Source organism: Hyperoodon ampullatus (assembly GCF_949752795.1).
Source record: "Hyperoodon ampullatus genome assembly, chromosome: 12".
In the NCBI taxonomy this organism is placed as follows: domain Eukaryota; kingdom Metazoa; phylum Chordata; class Mammalia; order Artiodactyla; family Ziphiidae; genus Hyperoodon; species Hyperoodon ampullatus.
This window is the reverse complement of record NC_136925.1, coordinates 35,884,321-35,906,848: the sequence shown is the minus strand read 5'-3', so window position 1 is coordinate 35,906,848 and position 22,528 is coordinate 35,884,321. Positions and strand designations below refer to the sequence as shown.

The 22,528-nt window shown below is 35.1% G+C and overlaps 1 protein-coding gene across 5 annotated transcripts in view; it reads left to right on the top strand.

The window, feature by feature from the left end:
* Positions 1 to 22,528, top strand: part of HACE1 (HECT domain and ankyrin repeat containing E3 ubiquitin protein ligase 1) — a gene marked incomplete at its 5' end in the record, with an annotated part of 91,827 nt that overhangs the window by 37,320 nt on the left and 31,979 nt on the right. For all 5 annotated transcript variants that reach the window (XM_079716778.1, XM_079716777.1, XM_079716776.1 and 2 more), the window contains 5 exons: positions 859 to 965; positions 6,454 to 6,604; positions 12,474 to 12,808; positions 17,726 to 17,794; positions 18,041 to 18,128. In XM_079716778.1, the coding sequence (XP_079572904.1) occupies positions 859 to 965; positions 6,454 to 6,604; positions 12,474 to 12,808; positions 17,726 to 17,794; positions 18,041 to 18,128 (750 nt within the window). The remainder of the gene's footprint in view (positions 1 to 858; positions 966 to 6,453; positions 6,605 to 12,473; positions 12,809 to 17,725; positions 17,795 to 18,040; positions 18,129 to 22,528) is intronic.

Here is a 22,528-nt window from a genome sequence, read left to right as displayed (position 1 = left end):
TGGTGCGGGGCGCAGCCTTCTCATTGCGGTGGCTTCTCTTGTTGCGGACCACAAGCTCCAGGCATGTGGGCTTCAGTAGTTGTGGCATGCGGGCTCAGTAATTGTGGCTCGCGGGCTCTAGAGCTCAGGTTCAGTAATTGCGGCACACAGACTTAGTTGCTCCGTGGCATGTGGGATCTTCACGGACCAGGGCTTGAACCAGTGCCCTTGGCAGGAGGATTCTTAACCACTGCACCACCAGGGAAGCCCCCGAACAAGCTTTGTTCATGTTTGGTGTATATGGCATCTTACAAATGTGTTTATTGATTTTATTATTATAAATATTTAAGTAATTTGAATTGGCTTATCTGCATTATAGGTTAAGTATGAATTATATAAGAATTAATCAACTTTATGCTAATATTTGGCCCTATGAGTCTTCTGTCCTCTGTGCCTTTGATCGCTCCTTAAGATAATTAGAATATTTCCCATAGGTAGAGGAAAAGAATCTAAGGAGGAATATCATGTTACGATTAGTAATCACTAGTTTACTGAGCTCTGTATTTGTTAATAGTTCTACTCTTTGAATAATTACAGAGTTTTTTTCTTACATTTTTAGAAGTTTGGAATTAATTTTCCATAAATAAACTTGGTGATTTCTGTTCTCTCTATACTTTTTCACTGGGTGATTTTGAACAAACGTATGTCGTCTTATCTCTCTATAAGCTTTTGATTTTATGCAAGACCAAATAACTGTAAAGGACTTGGTTTCAGCTAATTGAGCTTTGGGATACTTACTAAACTAATAGGTACTTAATTTCTTGACAAAGTTTAGTGGATTATTATGTAATCACATTTTTTTATTTGTAAAAAATTTAGTTACGGCAAGTTCTGGAGCATTTATCTCAGCAAAGTGAAAACCAGTATTTAAAGATTCTAACAAGCCTTGCTGAAGTTGCCACAACAAATGGTCATAAGTTGCTTAGGTAAGTGTTTCACAATATAAGCAAATCAGTAGGCAGCAATATCTGTCAGCTTTGTCACATTTTAGGCTTTTCTGGGAATAGTTTATTTTGTTGGTTATTTTGTTGATGTCTTTTGTCTATGTTAAGATGTTCTAAACATTTGTTGAGTTATCACTGTTTGTTTTGTTTTAAAAGATCAGGGCAATCAGCTATTCCTGAGGAGACTTTAGCTTGTCTAAAGAGACTAAAAATAGAGACTTACTTAAGTGGATTTGGGCTTATGTGTCTAGAATTTTAGAAAATGATTGCTTAGACTAGTCGTGTAAGTAAAATGTTCATAAAAAAGAATCAAGAACGTAGTTTAGGAATCTTGATCAGTAATTTACAAAACTGGGTATAGGCGACTGTTCAACCTTGCAGTATTACATCCTCATGCTTCTTTATAAAGTTTTCTCCCTGAACTGTCCCTCTCAGTTCAGTTCTTTATTTTTTCCAATTCTGTGGTTTTAATGGCTCATCACTAAGTCCATGAAGTTAATGCCTTTATATATTTTCCTGCACCTCCGCTTGTTTGTATGTGGTTAGTCACCCCAGTTAGGAATAAACAGCCATTTAAAAATGGTTAATGTGTTATTTCTTAGCTTAAATTTGGCCCACTTCTGTTATGGATGCTTTCTTCCTTTGATTGGGTTTGCCAAAAAGTTTGTTTGGATTTTTCCGTAAGCTGGAAAAACCCAAATGAACTTTTTGACTAACCCATTAGTTTTCTTTTCATGTCAACTTTTAATACATTGACAGTATTAGAATAGGTCGTGGTCTTCTCTCACCTCTGTATGTGGAACTGGACTTTGTTCCTCCCAACTGTATGCTGCTTCTGTAAATCAGCTACACTGTCAAGTCCATTATGTTAGCCCTTTATTCCTGTCTTCCTTCATACTTTTCATATACTTCAGAGCAGAATCACACTCTGTACTGTTTGCTTAGAAGGCCCCTTACACTTCATGGTCCAAGATTACTTTCTTGTGTCTTTTTAGCTGTTAAGTCTTTCTTCAGCAGTCCTACTCAGTATGCCATTTGCTAATTTTTCTATTATTCTCTTTCTATTTTTGAGGCTACTTTAAACTTTGTCTATAAGATTCATTGAATTCCAGCTTTACATAATGTTCTCCTTTTATTAGTCATTTCTGTTAATCCATTTATATGATGAGGACTTTCTAAGACATACTGAGTTAAAGCATGGGCTCTGGAGTCAGCTAGACTCAGATTTAATCCAGACATCACCATTTACTGTGTGACCCCAGCAAGTAACTTTTTGGAGTTTCCTTTCATCATCCACCCATCTATCCAATACATATTTTTGAGTGCCTGCTCTCCACTAGGCCATCTGCTAGACAACAGTGAGTAAAACAGACAAGATCTCACCCTACATTTAATTTACAGTCTAGTCAGGATTTTATTTCCTTGTTGGAAAATGATAGTAAATATCTTAATGAATTGTTGTAAGAATGAAATGATAAGGTTCTGTAAGCATAGTGCCAACCATTGTGTCTGGCGTGTAAGTAGAGATGATGATGATGCTGGTGATCATCGTGGTTCTTTTTTAAATTCCTCATAATACCTTTAACCTGTTTTCCTACATTAGAAAACTTGTTTTTTTCTACTTAAATCTCTGCCCTATTTTCTGCTCTTCCTAATAATCAGAAAGCATTTATGTTTCTATGTTTTTATTTTAAGTTCACCTTTAATATGTACTTAAGCAGGTTCTAATAAGCTAAAGAACATTCAGATACATTATTTCCTTTAAACCTCACAGTGACTTTGTGATTTAGATATTATCTCCATTTTATATATAAGAAGATTGAAGTTCAGTGATTTGCTAGGCTAGAAGAACCAGGATTTCCATCCTTACTAATTGATAAAGAGCAGATCCTGGGCTCCAATTTAGCTCTTAAAAATGACAGGGATATTGGTGGAACAGGAGAAACAGGGTAGGAAAGAGGGATCCATGCCAGAACAAGTTTTAAAATTACCTTGCTAGATTTACTGCCTTACCATTTACAATGATACCTTTCAAATGTCTTATAGAGTATGTTATTATGGCCAATTTGGTCTGTAAACATCTCTTCGTTGGGATTGGTAACGAGTATTGGTTATTAGTATTGTGTTAGAATTTACTGTATTGGTACCATCTTGGAAAAACCTAGTCTTCCCGCTGCGTTTCTCCTTTACTCTCACACTACTACCACACCCACAACACTTTGGAAACCAGAGGTGGGAGTTTTTATTCCCCACACCAAGCAATTCTTCGACACCAGCCGGGTGTCCTACAGTTTACCTCAATTCTGCCTAGAGATGGCATCAGATCCCACAGGTTAAGGGCTCAGTCCTAGGAGACTGTCCCCCACCACAGATGCCACTTGGAATTAGTGGATCCCCAGATTACCCACAACTTTTGTTACTTGACTACAGATCAGAGGTTTTCATGACCTCCTTCCCTTTGGATTCAGTTATTTCCTAGAGCAGGTCACAGAATTCAGGGAAACACTTACTTTTGTTTACCAGTTTTTTAAAGAATATGATAAAGGATATTGATGAACAACCAGATGAATAGATACATAGGATGAGGTCTGGGAGGGTCCATAGTACAGGAGCTTCTGTCCCCATAGAGTTGGGGAATGTCACTCTCCCAGTTTGTGGATGTGTTCGTCAACTTGGAAGCTCCCTGAACCCCCCATATTTTTGTTTTTTATATGGAGGTTTCATCACATGGGTGTGTTGATCATTAACTCCATTTCCAGCCCCTACCCTTCTCTGGATAATGGGGGATAAGGCTGAAAATTCCAAGCCTCTAGTCATTGCTTGGTCTTTCTGGTGACCAGCCCCCAGCCAAAAGCCCCCTAAGAGTTGCCTCATTAGAATAAAAGCTACTGCTATCACCCAGGAAATTCCCAGGGATTTAGGAGCTCTGTGTCAGGAACCAGGGTCAGAGACCCAATATGAGAACAGAAGGTGCTCCCAGTGCACTTACCACTTCAGAAATTACAGGGGTTTTAGGAGCTCTGTGCCAGGAAAAGGGGTGGGGGCAGAAAACATATATATTTTTTCTGTTATCTCACAGCTACCAAAGTAGATTGTTAAGAGGACCTCAAATACAAATCATTCCCCTCTGCCAATTTAGTTTAATGGTACTTTTGCAGGTTGTCTTTCTTTTGTTCATTTGTCAATCATTTTATGTTTCTTAACCCACAATGTGATGTAATTTTGGCCACTTATTTTAATAGATATTTTAGTTAAGAAAATAATTCAAATACATATTAATTAGCAACGATTGAGGTGTTATTTAGCATACTTTGGGAAAAATGGATAGCCTTTTGTCTAAGTGCTTCTAGGAATATTTGCTGAAGATAATAAATATTTACTGAGGGCCCTTTTGCACATAGTGTTGTGTTTCACTAAATAAGTGAGTTATCTTGCTTCCTATATATTTATGATTGAAGGTAAAGATAGTTACCAATGTGCAAATGAAAAGAGAATTTACAGCTATTTGCTAAGTAAGACACTGAATGAAAGTATAATCTTATATTAACAAAGGTAAGTACACTGACAGGGCTTTGAATTAGGAAACTGATTTTTAAAGTTTTATTTTGGGACCTAGTGGCTTGGGAAGAAATTATCATTTTGTGATGAGCTGGAGCAGTTTGTGATGAAGTTTGGATTTTATGATCTTTTCGTATAATATGAAAGAGATATTTCACTGGTTGGAAAGTGAAAAATGACATTTTTTAGATCAGTGTCTTAACTTGGAAGAAGTTTAAACTGGGTAAAGTAATATTAATATAGTCTAATAATCTTATATTAGACTATATTAATAATTGATGATGTTCGGACTCCACTGTATAAGAGAATACTTCTTACCTTAAGATAACTCATGAAGTTCCCTAAATCAGGTACTTAAAACAAATATTTATATATATGGTAATTTCACAGAGGAAAATTAAATTCACATCTTTCTCAAAAAAGAATTTGAGAGTCATTGGAGTTAACTTTTCCAATAGCTGCAACACAATAAAAGAAGGAAATAGTTTCAACCAAACTGCATTTCTCTTTTGTCAGTCTCAACAATCTTATGATATAGAATTAAAAACAACTTTGTAAAGGCAAATATGTAAAAATCAGTGCGAGTTAAACTAATGATTCTATACACATTTGATTCAAAGTTAGTAAAACAAAGAAAAAGTTTTGCTAATGTGTTGTAGCTATCCCAGTCAAATACAGTATGGATAGCAATAGCTATTGTATTTTACTAACACTTGTAACTGATAGCTAATTTTTATGTATTGTTTTTAACAATTTAATAATTTTTAGAATGAGAAAATGACATGAATGTTGAATTAAAAATGTCAGTAAATTTTGGTTCAGTTGTCACCAGAATAGAAAATACTCTGATTTTTCATTTATCAAATCCGAATACTTAGAATAGGCATTTGCTGTTTCCACATAACTAATCATTATTGTTTTTCATGTTAGAGGATACCAAAAAATACCATAGAGGAAGATTTTAATGAACTGAGGAAGATAGAGTAAGCTTTGATGATTAAACTTATGCAAAGGCAGTCATATCATTCTGCCCAAATGTCATGCAACTCTTTACTCTGCTTTTGTGTAACCATTGTAATACAAGATAACTGACTTTGGAGGTTTCAAAATAAAACCACCCCTGGAAAACAACAAAGTTTTTTTTTAAGATCTATCATTAGATTTAATACACATTTACCCTAACTCCTACAGTTTCTCTGTGGAAGAGTAATGATTGATATTCATGATGATGATGAACAATCCCCAGGCACTGGGATTTTGAAGGGCTTTTTGATTAGTCAGAGAAAGTTTATATTATATTTAATATGGTTTAGTATTAATTGGATCAGTCTTTTTCATAGTAGGATGTATTTCCCTTATTTATATACAGTCATAAGACAACCCATTATATGGAGAACCACCCTGATACAGATAGTAACTTTAAGATTATTCAGTTTGTACATGTTCTGTATGTGAACAATTGGTTACTGTTCTGGGATGGGTTAGGGAAAATGGGGTTGTGGATAGAATAGTAGAGTTCAGCTTCTACAATTCAGTTGTGGGTTGGCCTAAGATCATAATCAACATTCCTACTGTTGGTTCTCAAATGTTCTCAGAGTTATAAAGAATTAGTTTAATTTATAAATATACTGTTCTGTACTGGTGGTTTTCTTCATATTTTATGCTTTGATCATTGGCTATATTCTAGTTACTTAAAAGTAAATAAATCATTCACATGCAATCCAAATAATGTACATTTGCTAACTTCCTGGTAAACAAAACATTCCATCCCATATCATGACAGGAAAGAAATTTTATTTGTTAAATTATGAAACAGATGGTAAATGTAATGAAAATGTTTTAAAATAAGTATTTTAAGATGTAATTTGTTTTATTCCATCTAATCTGTTCATATTTTAATTTTTATTTTCAGCATATCTAGTAATTATGATGCTCAAATGAAGAGCTTTTTAAGGATTGTGAGGATATTTTGTCACGTCTTTCGAATTGGTCCATCCTCTCCCAGTAATGGAATCGATATGGGCTACAATGGGAATAAAACTCCAAGAAGCCAGGTGTTCAAGGTCAGAAAAGTATATGATGTTGTTAGGAAGATAGATGTAAAAGAGATGAATTTGACAAAGCATATATTCATTAATTGGAAACCTCATAAACAAGATGTAAATTTGGTTTATACCAGTGATTGACACTTTGTAAACTAAGACCTTTTTCCTTTCATCTCTGTCTAATCAGCAGCAAGTCTCATTTGGGGAGCTTTCTATGTTTTTCTTACAAGTAAAATTTTAATTTCAGTAGTGTTTTATTCTAAGGGTAAAGGTATTTAATGTTTAAATATAATTAAATCTACTTTTTAAAATTGGATAATAGGTCCTAAATGCAGCCATCATGATTTTTAAAAAATAGTTCTTATTCAGAAAGAAAGAAGACATCCAGTTTTTATTTAGGATTTATTATCGTTTGCGTTGTGTCTGTGTCTGTGTTTGTTTTTTTAAAAATAAGTTTACTTTCATTTATTGGGTTTATTAACAATTCCTTGGGTAACTTCAAGGAAGAAACATTGAGGTATTTTCTTAATGTATTTTGTATTGCTTCAGCTGCTGCTTCTTTACAAGCACATTTATGAATGGAATCCTTGGAAGAAAGATTTCCAAGGCAGTGTAACCATGTCAAATTACAATTTTGTGAAGTAAGCAAAATGTACATGACTATAATTGCTATTGTTAATAAATGTACATGACTATAATTGCTATTAATGCTTTTTTATGGCATTATATTTTCAAATAACTCAGATTTTGGACAAATGTGTAATTTAATAATTGTTTTCATGTTTTTTTTTTTAAAAGGTAATTTATCTGGAGAGCTTTTCATAGTATAAAATTAGCTTTTGGGTTCATGAAAAATTATAAACAGTCTTTTGGGTATAAATATAGGTTGTCTATCCAAAAGGTGATATAAATGTTTTTATGTGCCACATCCTCAAAAACGAGTTGTGATTGACAGCTTTACTTATCTATAAAATTTGAAGTTATATAAAGTTAAATTAATGATGTATGCTAAATGATTCTATTCTTACATGGAAAGTTTTTGGCAGACACAAATAAATGGTTTGCAAGCATTTTGACACTAGTCAATTCTTTAATACCTGGAATAGGTATGATAACCTTTTAGAATAGGTATGTATCAGTTTCTGTGCATCTGTTCGTCTGCTTCAGGCTCTTTTTTTTTTTTACATTGGTGCTGGAGTGTTCAGCCACACATGTGCATGTTTCTCCCTCCCCCCCGCAGTCGTGCGCGCAAGTGTGTGTGTGTGTACGTGTCTTTTTTTTCCTTCTTTTTTACCCCTATTGTGCCATCTCCTGGAAGAAGGAAGTTATGCATCTTCTTGTAATTCAGATTTTAGCTTTTCAACGTACCACTTCCTTTAATACTAGTTAGAAGTGATAACTTCCTGTTTTTGTAAAATTTGAATTTGAATTATTGATCCTCGTTTTGTTAGTGCTGTTTTAAGTGAGTTTCACTGCTCAAACATTCATATTACAGGAAGTTGTTCTTAATGTGTTCTAATATGACTCATGCAGTTTGTTACTGAAACTTCCCCTGATTGATTTTTCTACTTGTCCTTCTACTCATCTGTAATGATGAATGAAAGTCAAATCAGGTATACATATGGTCACTATTGACAAATTGAGTATATATTATATTTATTATTGTCTTTTTTTTGGTTAAAATTTCAATTTGCCACCTGTTGCTAATGATATCAGAAAATACTTACGTGCTAAGTAACCTCTTTATAGGCGTTTAGTGCTTGATTTAAATGTTATTTTTCTATCTAGCCAGTCAGTACAGATAAAACAGTAGAAAATGATATTATTGCTTTTCTTTCGGCTTTTCTTTTATGGAATCCAGACTCTTTGTTTTCATTGTTATATATCAATGATATATATAATATATAAAGTTCTTTCCTTCTATTTCATTTGTTAGTATCTTTATTTCTCTTTTTAAGGTTTTTTTTTTTTCCTGTATCATTGACAACTGCCTTTGTCTCTGAGCACTTATTTTCTCTTAAATTTTGACCTTTCACTTTGGTAAAACATTTTTGTTGCAAACCCAGCCAGTTTTTTAAAACATTGTTGCTCTTAAGGAACTGATTAATCTCTTTCTAATTTTATGAATTAAATGTGGACTCTTTGGAGGATGGCAAAATGATCTGCCCTCCCACTTACAAGGATAAAAATAGAAACTACACTGTCATCCATGTATTTAAGGTCTTCTTTTCATTTTGGGATGATTGAAGTTGTAAAAATCTGAACCATCTGGTGAGTTGCTGCAATTTTAGATTGGAAATACCATTTTAATTTTTACCACATTTTGTCTATGGTAGCAATTGATCCCTACTTTCTATTTCATTAACTAGTTACTATGTCACTTTATTGTTGGGGTTAGCTAATGGGTTTTCCATTAAGAATGAGTGGGTTTATAGGCCATGTGTTTGTAGTAGGTTTGTTTAACATCCTGTTATTAGTTTCCTGATTTATCTTAGAAGCCCTTTAAGTTAATCTTAACACTTAGCCCTTCTTTCAGTGTTAAGAGATTTTTATCTAGAGCTTTGGGAACTTTGGAACATCTGAAGGAGAAAGTAGTTCTGGTTATAGAAGTAGGGTGAGCATGGGGAAGAGAGTTTAGGCTTCTTGAATCTTGATATGCTCTTTTTTTGTGAGTAGTAAGCTGTGACTATTAACAGTTTCATAGAATTATAGTTGGAAATTTGGAAGCCAAGAAAGATTGAGAAACTTTTAACTTTAAGATCTTATCTTTTGGATCGCGGCATTTGACATTATCGAGTTGAGAACAGTCCGATTAACAGAGAATTTCAAGTTGCTGTTAATAAGTTTAAGTTAGTAATGCTGTCCTGTCAAATTTGTATCTCATTTGACACATGGATCTTGAAATTTTTTAAATTATATATTATAATTATAGCTTTGACTTGTTAACTTGAAATGTTTTGAAAATCATGTATGCTTGTCCAATCGTTGTTATAGGTAGAATATAATTCTGTGGTGAAGATCACTCAATAATATGAAATGAAGTAATACTTTCATAGTGCCAAGAAGCCTAATATTTTCCATAGTCATTGACTCATTTTTCTGTAACAGTTATGTACGGTACTTTGTATTGATGTTTTTTAATCATTATTATGTATGAGTATAAAAAGTCTCATAGATATGGTTTGCAATGGTTAATTTTTAAAATTTATTTTAACCCTTTCTGTCTGTGGCTGCTACTACAGTTAGAAATTAAAGTTATTTTCACAGTATTCTTTTTGTTATTGAGGAATGAATTTTCGGAACAAGTCTTCAAAGGGACAACTCCCTAGGTAAAAATGCTTTAAGGTTGGGATTTAGTTTTAGTGCATGTGTGAATGAAGAAATAAACAGTGGGAAAAAGAGAAAACTAAAGAAAAGCCCAAGATGATTTACGACTTCTTTTTTTCCCTCATTCTCTTTTAATCTTTGCTGTGCTACTTTATTGAAAACTCTTTCTAGCTTTTCTCGGTATCTTTATTGTCACTAACATTTTTACACAGATCTGGCTTTTTTTGGATATTATTTCTGGAATTTTCAGAATTCACCTTTCATTTTTGCAGGTTGTCAGTATTTGAGAATAGGATGATTGTAGTTAAGGCTCAGTGCTCTCATCCACGTGAGGAGCAGGTATCACTTCCAGCCTTAGCCTTCATCTCTGTCTAGTGTGGGGATTTTCTGGGCTTTAGTCCTTCTCGCTTAGAGGCCAATTATTCCTTTTTTCCTTTTGTTTCAAGCAGTTTTTCATCACCGCCTGTTCTTTCTTTTCTGGAAGTTCATTTTTTGATGTGAAGCTAAATAGTTTTGCTGACATAAGAAGTTCTTTTCATCTTTTATAGCAGGGTTTAATGTTTTTCTCATGAAGAGAGACTGTAGACCCAAACTTGGATCATGATTAAAATTAAGACATTTTCAGTGAAGGTACCATGTCAGTGTTGATGGCAGCTGGTGCTTCTTGCCCTTCTTTTAAGCAGTTCAGGGACCCTTTAAGAAGTTAGGCATCCAACTGCTGTGACTAACCATGGAAAAGCCTTCTTTGTGTAGGAGAAGGGTGCTCATTTCAACCTCAGAAAGGGTTTCTCAGAAATTAGTTTCTCACTTTGCTTACCTGTTTACCTAGGCTGTACTAACTAAATATTTGTTGAATGAGTAAACTGTTTTTTTGTTGATGGTGGTAGGGTTTTTTCCTTCTTGCTTTTTGGTTTAATTTTTAAGTGAAGACTTAGGGGTGATTTAATTGTTTGCAAATTCAATAAGTAGATTATTCTCAAATAGAGAGTGTCTGGAAATCTGAAGAAAGGCTGACGATAACAGCAGGGGGATTTATTAGATAATAATTGTAAAGAATTGCTTGGCAGAACAGGTTATTTAAACATTTCCTAAAGTTCCAAATATGGTTGTATAATCTCTTTACATAGTGGTCTTTAAAAGTAAGATTGTTTCTTTTAGTTGAAATATTTAGGGTGGGTCTTTCAGAAGCACGTCTAGTTTGTAGTGTTCTGTGATCATATAACAATCAAAAGGTAAGATTAACTTTTTATTCATTTGTAGAAAGACAATTTATCACTCTCAATAGGAATACTTAGAATAGTGTAGGAATGGAAGACCATTAAACCACTATCCCCCCTGCTCCCTTGTGCCTTCACTGTTCATCTTTATTTGGGATTAAAAAATGTTCTAGCAGGTCTTTCTTCCCCCCAGCTTTACTGAGCTGTAACTGTTACATAGGGTTGAGTAACTTTAAGATATACAGTGTGATGATTTGATACAAGTATATTTTGCAAAATGTTTAGTACAGTAAGGTTAGGTAACACATCCTTCACCTCACATAATTACCACTTTGTTGCTGTTGCTGTGGTGAGAACATTAAAGCTTTACTCTCATAGCACCTTTCAAGTGTACAATACAGTATTGATAACTATAGTGACAATGCTGTACATTAGATGCCCAGTAGCATGTCTTTTAATAGTAGTTGGGCATTTATATTTCTCCTTGTGTTAAAAACTGCTGTTTACTAGAGATGATATATATATTTCAGTTTTCTCTAGTACTTAGTCCTGTTATAGCATTTGTGATCACATAATATTTTAAAGATAAAATTTCATTTGCTGTTAATTTACAAAAGACATTTCATTATTCTCAAAAGGAATATTTTAAATAGTATAGAAATAAGAAACTGTTTACTCCTATGTGTTCCTTTTTTATTAAGCTGTTAATCTTTACTTTGAATTATGGATTTGCTAGCCAATATTTGATAGTTTCTAATTATTAGAGATGGATTGTGTGTGGTTGGGTATGCGTGTATATGTGTGTGTGTGTATGTGTGCATGTAAATATCACGTCATATTTTAAAGTTTCTCATCATAAATTTTCAAAATCTCAGAGATTCCATGTAAAGCAAAGAGTGCAGTAAACTAAGTTTATTAAGCTCTTTATGAATTCTCATTTTTTTAAATTGAAAAACAACATAATTAAAAATAGTTGACACATTAATACAGTAAAGTTTAGGGGGATTGTATTCATAAAAGTAATGTATGGCTTAAAACTAAATATTTGAAAAATTTTAAAAGAAGAAATATTGCTTATACATTTTTTTGTTAGAGTTTAATTTTCCTTTTTTATTCTAAGGAATAAATAAATGCAAATTAAGTTTTTGCTATAAATGAAGAAATTGTCATTTATATGAGGTTTATGTTTTTGTTACTTACCTTTAGGCATTGCTGACACATAAACTTGGGAAAATAAAAGTATCTAGAGTAAATATTCTCTTCTATAATATTTGTCTGAGTGGGTTTTTTATCCTGCAGTTTAAGAATGATGTTTTAAAAAAACACTTTTCTTTTTTTCTTAGCCTCTTGAATTGCTTTGGCACTCATTAGATGAATGGCTAGTTTTAATAGCTACAGAATTAATGAAAAACAAAAAGGACTCAACGGATATCACTTCTATTTTACTGAAACAAAAAGGCCAAGATCAAGATGGTACTTCCATTCCTGCATTTGAACCTCCAGGACCTGGGAGCTATGAAAATCTATCCACTGGCACAGGGGAATCTAAACCAGATGCTCTTGGAGGGAAACAGGAAGCCAGTGCAGACTGCCAGGATGTTATTTCTATGACAGCTAACCGGCTAAGTGCTGTCATTCAAGCTTTTTACATGTGCTGTTCTTGTCAGATGCCTCCAGGGTAAGAAGGTTTCTGCTTGTTTTGTGTGCTGATCTCTGCCTATCAATAACCAATGTTGTGGCTGGAGCAGCCCTTGTGGTTCTTATTATGATTGCAAGACACCCTTCAGCAATAACCATCAGGAAACTTTGAAAAAAAAAAAAGGTTTATTACTTACAGGACGTGGAAATTACATGACACACCTGGGGCCACACAGCAAGGTTGCCAGTAGAAAGAAAGCTCGAGGGCCTGGGGTTCTCTTTTTATTGGAGTTGAAGGTAGAGGCCTAGGGTTTTGAAAGCTCACTCTTTATTGGTGAATTTAAAACATGAGAGCGGGAATTTGAAGCATGAGAAGAGAAAACACAAGTGGCTCAAATGGTCAGTTATTGAAATCAACCAAGATCTCTAAAACAAAGGAGCTTGGAGATGGAGGGGTGGGTCTTTATCTAGTTGTGGGCCTGGCATTATGTTTATTCGAGATAGCCATCTTTGAAGCGGATGCCTCTTTGAAGTGGATAAAGTGGAGGCAATCTGCTAGATTTTCCTGGTTTGCAGTCTGAATGTATCTGGTGATTTTTCTGAGTGGCCCATATAGCAACAGGCACAAAGATTGTCCATATATGAGCTGTTGTTGTTGTTTCTCTGAATTTTACATCAAGTTGTCCTACTTTATATTGTATGGATTTGGAAAAGGAGCAGTTTTAGTTCTCAGTGATTCCAAGTGAGAAGGGTGGGAGAAAAATTGGAAACATTAATTTGGAGAATTGTAGCTAGATATTGGAGGAAGTGAAAATTCAGCATCCAGTCCAGTTTACAGGTAGAAAAAGAAAACCTCAAAGACAGTTAACAGGACTAGAATCTGATATCCACAAGAGTGCTTCCTTATAGTATAATTTTTCAGTGTGATACAAGACATGTTTACTAAGAGAACCAAATTTATCATTAGTTCCTCTGTAATAGAAAGCCAAAAGTGGATAAACCTATATTTAGTAATTAATGTTTCAATATCTTACCTTATTTGTAAATGACCTAGATATTCAGTAAATTTTCCATCATTTAATTTAACTTAGCAAAACTCTGAAGTTTTTAAGTTACCAAAGAGATTTGGGAAACTCTTTTTAAGTAGACATACCATAAAACATAGTTATTGCTGAAAAGTTCACCTAAACTCTTACTCCACTTACATCTGGTTAAATCACTTGTTCTTAACAATTATGTTTAGATTATTCATGAAAGTCTCATTAGGCATTAGACAAAATTGGCTGTCATCCCAAGCTATTTTTCTTGCTAACAAATTGTGTAACCTAGATAATATGAACTTATTTGAATTGTAAACCCAAGTAGAATAAAAGCTGCATGTCTGTATTATATCTAATGTTGATAAATCTGAGATATGCCTTTTTAAATTAAACCAACAAGTTTAAACTATCTTTTATTTACAGAAGATTATCCCAGATCACATGAACTTGAAAAATGTTAGGGTTAATTTCTTTATTACTGAGTTTTAGGAATACTTAATTCATAGTATTTATTTTTAAGCCAATTAAATACAGCTCTTTTATAAATTAATTTTGGCAATACCATCCAGAGGTAGAGAGAAAAAAAAATCACTTGCATATAACATACATCTGTATAGACATACGTAAACATGCAGCCAGACACAGAGACCCTATAGCTTCCATTCTAAAATTTTAGCTGTGGATCAGGTACAACAATATACAACTTACTAGTTTACAGACTACCTCTGAGTCCAAATTGTGTCTGGCAGATGCAACAAGTTAAGGTTACCTGCTCCGGTGGTTAAAGCTTTTTACAAATATTTGTGGAGGAGACTTTTACGATTTGTATTTGTCTTTGACAAGTTATCTTAAGGAGGGTGTGGACTAGATTTTGGGTAAGAGGTTTTACAACGGTTTATATTTTAAAAGGCCTCTTTCCCTTTTTCTTTTTCCTTCAGGCTCAGGTGATTGTGGGCAGAGTTTTAGTTACCTCCTAGGGTATTTGTATTTCAAAAACATGGTAAGACTTACATCTTAAGGGACAGAGAAAGAATGTAAGTTTCCTCCTAGGATTTTTAGTGCCTTTTGGATGGTTTTGGCAGTCCCAATAAAATGTAGTAGGGCCAACCTGTAATTAGGGGGAGTGTCCTGTAAAAATAATTCCCTGGACTCAGGGTCAAATGGGGCTTCTCCAGGGTTGGAAATGAAGAGGGGGTCACTTGGGTCACTATGGTCATGGAAATGATAAACCCATTGGACCATGCCAGTTTTGCACAGCAGGAGATGGGCCTCATCGTAATGTTTTCCATTCACAGTGAGCCTTAGCAGTATGGAAGAGTCGGCATGGTGCCAGGCATTAGATATCCAAGTGAGGAGAGGAGGTGCCCTGGTATGAATATTGGTGGCTCTGGGTGCTTTTGCCGTCTCATATCCGTTTTTTTCCCTCACTTAGAGGCCTTGCTAACCCTGTCACCTTTTGCCTTGGTGGCAGGGATGCCTTGTGAGGCGTTTATCTTAGTTCTGCCCTGTTCAGGGGAAAGCAGAAAGGGGCTCAGCATCTGTGATCTCTTGGAGGAAACAAGCTTGTAGTCCAGATGGATCTTTAAGAAAGTTATGGATTTTAGGGTCTTTAGAGATACTGACCAGTTGATGCATTTTGGTGGTCGCAACAATTTAAAGCTCATTCTAAACAAACAAGAAAACCTGCAGTAGTCCGCTCCCTTCTCCTCTTCCTGTTGCATAAGATCTTTGAGAAGGGTTTGAATATCAGTTAAGGAGTGGTTTTTGAACTCAGTTTCTACTTCGTTTTTTTCCTGTTACCTTAATCTTATGTGTTGTTACTGGAAAATTTTAGATGACGTCATTGTGAGCCCCTTTGTAGGTGGCTGCTTTCCTTTCCAGGGGTCCCAAGAGAATACTCCAGGATTGTGGTCGGTCTCTATTAGCACCAGATACTCAGGCTCTTTGGGAAAAGCCCCCAGGCTTTTGGAATGTATTGGGTTGGCCAAAAAGTTCATTCGGTTTTAAGTACAAATAAAAGACACATTTTTCATTTTCACCAAGAACGTTATTGAACAACGTATTCATTAACCGAACGAAGTTTTTGGCCAACCCAATAATATCAAATTCTTGGCACGTTAGTATGCATAGCATTGAATAATGCCCAGGAAGCGGCCAAGGAGTTTTGCATTTATCAAAGAGCCGGTGTACCTCCTCAGTGTTCTTAGGAAGCACTGGCGCTTCATTTTTTAGTAGCGTTATACCAGGGATTGGACCCAATATCCCATTGGGTTAGTGGACAAAGAGTGACAGTAGTGAGTGAAGTGGTGACACAGACCATAGGCCTCTGGTGTATTTTCCCTCAGGTGGGGCCATTGGTTTCCATTGTGAGGCTATTTTACTCTGCTAGGTTAGGACACTTAGTCTAGGCACAACATACTGACACCGTGGTTACAGACCTACGGGAATCTTCTCGTGCCTTTAGCCCAGAGCCTTTCCTTGGTTGCTGTCCAATTCACTCTCCTTAGCTCTCCTTGGCCTTGAGGCGAAGAGGATCCTCACACACATTAATAGTCATTCAAGGCCTTTATAATTAGTGGTCTCATCGTCTCATTAGACCATATATGGCTTGATCATACTGCTCTGAGGAGATTGTTGGCAGCTGTGACCTTTCGGGTTGGATGTCTCAGGCAACACATGACAGGGGCAGTACGCAAAAGCACGTTGCTGCAAGGCAGATCCCCAGCAAGTGGTGCTCCTTTCCCAGATGATGTTACTTACCTGAGTTAGGTGGTAGTAAGCAAGCTGCAGCTAAAGGGCATTCCTCTTGGTTTACTGCAGGACGGTCATGCAATCCTGCTGAGTACGCCAATTGTTTTGTGTGCCAGTCTCCGCCTATCAGTAACCAATGTCGTGGCCGGACTGGCCCTTGTGGTTCTTCGTATGATTACAGGATGTCCTTCAGCAATAACCATTGAAAACTTTGGGGGAAAAAAGTTTTTTTACTTATAGGACCTGGAAATTACATGGCACACCTGGGGGCCACACAGCGAGGTCATCAAGGGGGAGTTGGGGGGGAGAGAGAGAAAGAGGGAAAGAGCACACACAAGCCTGGGGTCGAGGGCAGGGGTCTGGGGTTTCGAGGGCTCACTATTGGTGAATTTAAACCTAAGAGTGGGAGTATAAAGTATGAGAAGAGAAAAAAACAAGTAGCCCAAATGGTCAGTTATCAAAATTAACCAAGATCTCTGAAACAAAGGAGCCTCCGTGGGAGGCATCCTGGCTCTTTATCTAGTTGTGGGCCTGGCATTGTGTTTATTCGAGATAGCCATCTTTGAAGTGGATACTTCACCAATCAAACCTTAAGTCAGGCACTTGCATTACAGAGTAGAGAAAACCCAGTCATCTGGGCTTACGATACGATTTATTTCCTTTTCTGATAGATGAAGAAAAGCTATAATTTTTTTTTATAATTGCAGAAATAACAAATAATACTTTGCTCTTTTTGGTTGTTTTCTGATCTTTAGGATACTCATTGAACTGATCTGGAATTAGTACAGAATATTTGAGTTTTAAGCATCATTTATGTTATTAACACGTAGGATGGTGAATGTCACTTTCTATAGGATCATTTAACTATGTATTGGAAACATATAGACAGAGATGCTTAAAATTTCAGGGTTTTTAAAAAGTCACTTGTTTATATCATCTGTTAATGAAAAGTTATTTTATATATATATCTGAGTGTGTATATATATATTTATTTGTTTGTTTATTTATTTCATATTATAAATTGACTAGGCATGCCTCAGATTCCATAAAGACAATCCAAACCCCATTTTTTGTGTGTGTAGAAGCCAGTCCAATTCAACGCATAGTCACGTTTGCCATATCACCATCTTTGGTCTGTGTGTTCTGATTGTTTTTTACCCCCACAGAATGACTTCACCCCGTTTCATTGAATTTGTCTGCAAACATGATGAAGTTTTAAAATGCTTTGTTAACAGGTAAAGCTTTCTTGGTTTCATGGATTACCTTTGTAGCCTTTTCTTTCTTTTCTTACAGTTTTTATCTCAACAGAAAAAATGTTACTTCTGTTACTATTCAAAAAATGCTCAGTGACAAGTACAAGTATAGGAGGTGTGGATTAATATGTATTTTTATTCTGTTTCAATATCTGTATATCTAAATTTGCATGTCACTTAATGCTACTCATCCTTCCCATCCATGTAAACAATGTGTTTTTCTTTTAGGAATCCCAAGATTATATTTGACCACTTTCACTTCCTCCTTGAATGTCCTGAACTGATGTCAAGATTCATGCATATCATAAAAGCACAGGTAGTGCTTTTTTTAATCTTGTTTTTAGAATGTCTAATGCATACTGTTCAGCTAATTTGAATACTGTTCAGTAATTATTATACTTGAGACCATCTGCTGTAAGTGGAGTGACATTACCTTATTCTTTACTTTAGTATATGGAGTTACATTAGTATGTTACTTTTGTATGAGGAGTAACTTTAAGAAATGTGCATTGAGTGCCTACTATGTGCAAAGACAACATGTTGCCACATTGCTGAAATGGAACACTAGTCCTATAAGGCTGATGGTCCTTGGGGATTTTATACCCAAATACATTTGGGAAATATAACACATGCCCTGTTGGAGATTAATAAAGCATATCAGCAGCTTGCTAAAGGCTTTGAGAAGCCCTTTGGTAAAAATAATGATTTAGCTTTATTAGTCTTCCAAACTTAATTGACCTGAGAGCTTTCCCCGATGAGGGTTCATTCCGTATATCTCATGTTTCATGAAACATGCTTGGGAAAAGCTTGTTTTGCTACTTAGCAGCTATGTGGCTTGGGGCATATTTCTAACATCCTTGAGCCTTGGGTTCTTCATCTATAAAACAGAGATAATGACACCAACCTCATAAAACCTCCATGGTGAAGACTAAGTTTTAAATAGTGACTTGTATATATGTTCAATAAGTGGTAGTTGTTTTGGAGATAGAAAGGATATGTTCTGTCTCCAAGGGGATCTTAATTCAGTCTAGCAGGGGAGATAATAAATGTACCCGTAAAATACAGTAATTACATTATGACCTGATTCTTTAGGAGTTTAAGGGAGGAAGAGCTTGCTTTTGGCTGCTGTAGTCAAGGGAGATTTCAAAGAGGAGGTGGATTTTAATCTAAAAAGCATGCAAAATTTTGAAAGGAGTAAATGGGGAAGATGAACATTCTAGCCAAGATATGGGTCAGGACATATAGATGGAAAAGTGTATTAAAATACAGTGGGTTAAAGCAGAAATTTTGTGTAGGTGAGGAATGAGATGTAATTCTGGGAAGGTAGATTAGGGTTATACTGTATGGAACCTTGATTGCCAGATTGCAGACTCTCCATTTGCTAGGCTGTCAGAAGCCACTAATAATTTTAGGAGAATGACATGATCCTGCAAAGTTTTAGGAAATAATTTGTCTGAAATGTAGGCTAGACTGGAGGTAATGGTTTGGTTAGTAGTCATAAGATAAAGGCTATAGGTATTTTAAATTGTGTTCAGGGACACTGATCCTTTTTAGAAATTAAAGAAAGCTAAGAACGGATCTTTATAAAATTATACACATGTATATAGGTCTCCTTTGGCATCTGTTTAATAATGATGATGTAAAAGACAAGGTAGCAGTAATAACTTGCATTTATTGAATGCTAACTTTATGTCAGGTTCCATACATTTTTTCATATAGATTATTTTATTTTTGTAACAATCATGTGAGATAGGTACTCTTACTGAAGCTGGGGAGGTTAAGCAACTTGTTTAAGTCATTCAGCTACTAAGTGGGGGCACCAGAATTTAAAAGTCCATCTGGTTCTTAAGTTCATTTTCTTAATCTACACTAAATTACTCCATTCTAGGGTAAATGAGATTATAGGTGAAAGAAGCTTTTAGTTTTTGAAAGAGGTAGTTTGCTATATTTAATACTATCTCTGCTTTTCACTTCCTTTTCCCTCTTCCCTTCCTGTATTCACTCAAAAAGCATCTGCGTTAGCTATCCACCTTTTTGACCCACAGAGGGGGTTTTGTTGCCTGACCAGTGCGGGTGTCCACATGCATAGTGGTGGCCCAGTCAGGAGCTTGGACGTGCTAAGGAGGATGTTTGTGTAGAAGAGGAGCTCAGCACGGAGTATGTGAGTTGGCACGGTATATGGAGGATGTCCAGTGTGCAGGGTGGTGACAGTTGCTCAGAGTAATTTGACAAAGCTTGAGTGGGGTATAGGGTATCTATGCAGTGAATGGTCCATGTCAGTGACAGAAGATTGATTATATATGAGGTGGGGCAGTTGATTGAATAAGTCAGTATAGTAAAGATAATGTGCCTCACTGTTAGAGAAAGTTAAAAAATGGAGGAAAATGATGAATCATGTACTATTGGATTGGAATTGGAGATATCATTGTGAACTTATAGTTTCCTATGTGGTTAGATAGATACAGCAAACCTGGCATCCATTTCTTGGTCATTGAATACCATTCTCAATGAACGAGGGCCTGTTGGAGAAATGGCTAATTCAGAGAAAGTACAAGATGAGCCTGGATCATCTTATTGTGCCAGAATGTTGTGCAGAGAATTATGAGGTTATGTCAAAACGATTCAGAACCAACTTGAATGGATACTACTGGCCAAATCTGGAACAATTTGAACATCAAAATAAATAATGATGGCAAAATATTGCAAATAAAATCGGAACCCATAAGTCTATAGTGAAATAATTAATGAATAAATGGAAAGTTTGATGAAGGGTGGGATATTTTTCTAGTCTCAAAGTATCTCCTCTTAGAATACTAACTAATTACAAAGATTAAAAAGGAACTTTACAGTGGAGAAGCTTGGCAGTGATCACAGCAGACATACCAGTGTGCCAGCTGATAGGATGCACTGAGAATACGGTATCACTTCTTTGATATTCCTGTCAAAGATTCATACCCTGAATTTAATCATGGGAAATCATCAGACTAACTCTAACTGAGAGACATTCTACAATATAACTGACATGCAATCTTTAAATGTAGGTCATGAAAATTAAGAAAACACTGAACAGCTGTGCTAGAATGAAAGAGACAGGACAACTGAACGCAGTTCATGAGTCATTATGCTACACAGGATATTATATGGATCCTGGCAAAACTTGAAATGGGGTCTGAAGATTAGATATAGTAATATATCAGTGTGAATTTCCTGATTTTGATGATTGTGAACTGCTTGTGTAGGAGAATTCTCTTGTTTGTAGGAAATACACACTGAAGTATTTAGGGGTGACTGGACATCATATTAGCAATTTACTTTCACCTTAGGGGAAAAAAAACCCACCATTGTACTATTCATGTTAGCAGTTTACTTTCACCTTAGGGGAAAAAAACCCTACCATTGTACTATACTAAGAAATTTTCTGTAACTTGGAGGCTATTAAAAAAAAAAAGTAAAAACAGAAACAACTACCTCTGTTAAGGGATTGACTTCTTCTTCTGTTGGTGGTTTTCAGGTGGCCTGCTAGTTAAAGGGAGAGACATTTTGTATTGCTGTACAAATACTATTAAGAAGAGCCTCTGTAATCAGTCCTGTTTTGTGAATTATTTTATGGAAATGCAGGTACTCAGAAAGTTTACATACAGAAATATGCTCTTTGGCTTTGTAGGTATATGGATGTGTGTGTGGATGTTTTGATCTTAACAGATAACTTACTAGCTTTTGAAGGTAGCATTTTGTACCTTTTAATGTTACATTTGAATTACTTAAAAAAAATTGCCACTTGTATTTATTTTCAAATGGTCCACATTTTCTATATGAAGGATAGAATTTAATATTTAATATCTTATAATGGCAAATAAGTTTACTGTCATTTAAAATACTTATTCGCAATAATTTTAACGTTGTGAGTGATAAGAGCAACATCTATTAGCGTGCTGGGAGTTGAGTATTTGCACAAATTACTTAACCTCTTGGTGCTGAATTTTTCTCTTCTATGAAACGGAGATAATAAAAGTCCCTTTTTCTCAGAGTGTTGTGAGGATTAAATGTGAAAATACATGTAAAGTGCTTAAAACAGTACCTGGCTTATAGATGCTTTAATAAACATTAGTTAATTTATGATTATAATTATTATTATTTTGATCTGTATTTGCATTATTTCATTTAATCGTCAGAATTAGCCCTTGAAGTGGTATTATTTTCCCCATTTTACAGGTAGGAAAACTAAAGTTCTGAGAGGATTTGTAATTCCCCTAAGATCACAAACCTAGTAGTGGCAGGTCCAGGATTTCAAACCATGTTTATCAAACTTCAAAGCCCATATTTAAATACATTAATTCTGTGTAATATTTTTTCTCTCCTCTTTTACCTAAGTTTTAGGAATAATCAGCATTAAAATTTCAAGCACTTAACATTCTAGCCTGTTTAAAATGAAATATTTTATTTATATGACCAGTAATGAATATAACAACAGCAGTGTTTTATTCAAAATGTGGAAAACTGCTAGAAGTATGGACAAAATTATACATTTAACTTTGGAAAAGGGAACATTTACTCTTTTCTTATTGAAAGAACAGATATTAAAAGGCAAAAATTAATCTTGTACCAGTTATTTTCATAAAAATATTTTTATTAAGAATTAATAAAAAGATGTTTAAGTCTTTTGAAGAAAACAGATGTTCAGTTTAACTCAGATGAAGACATTTACTGGTATCCTAA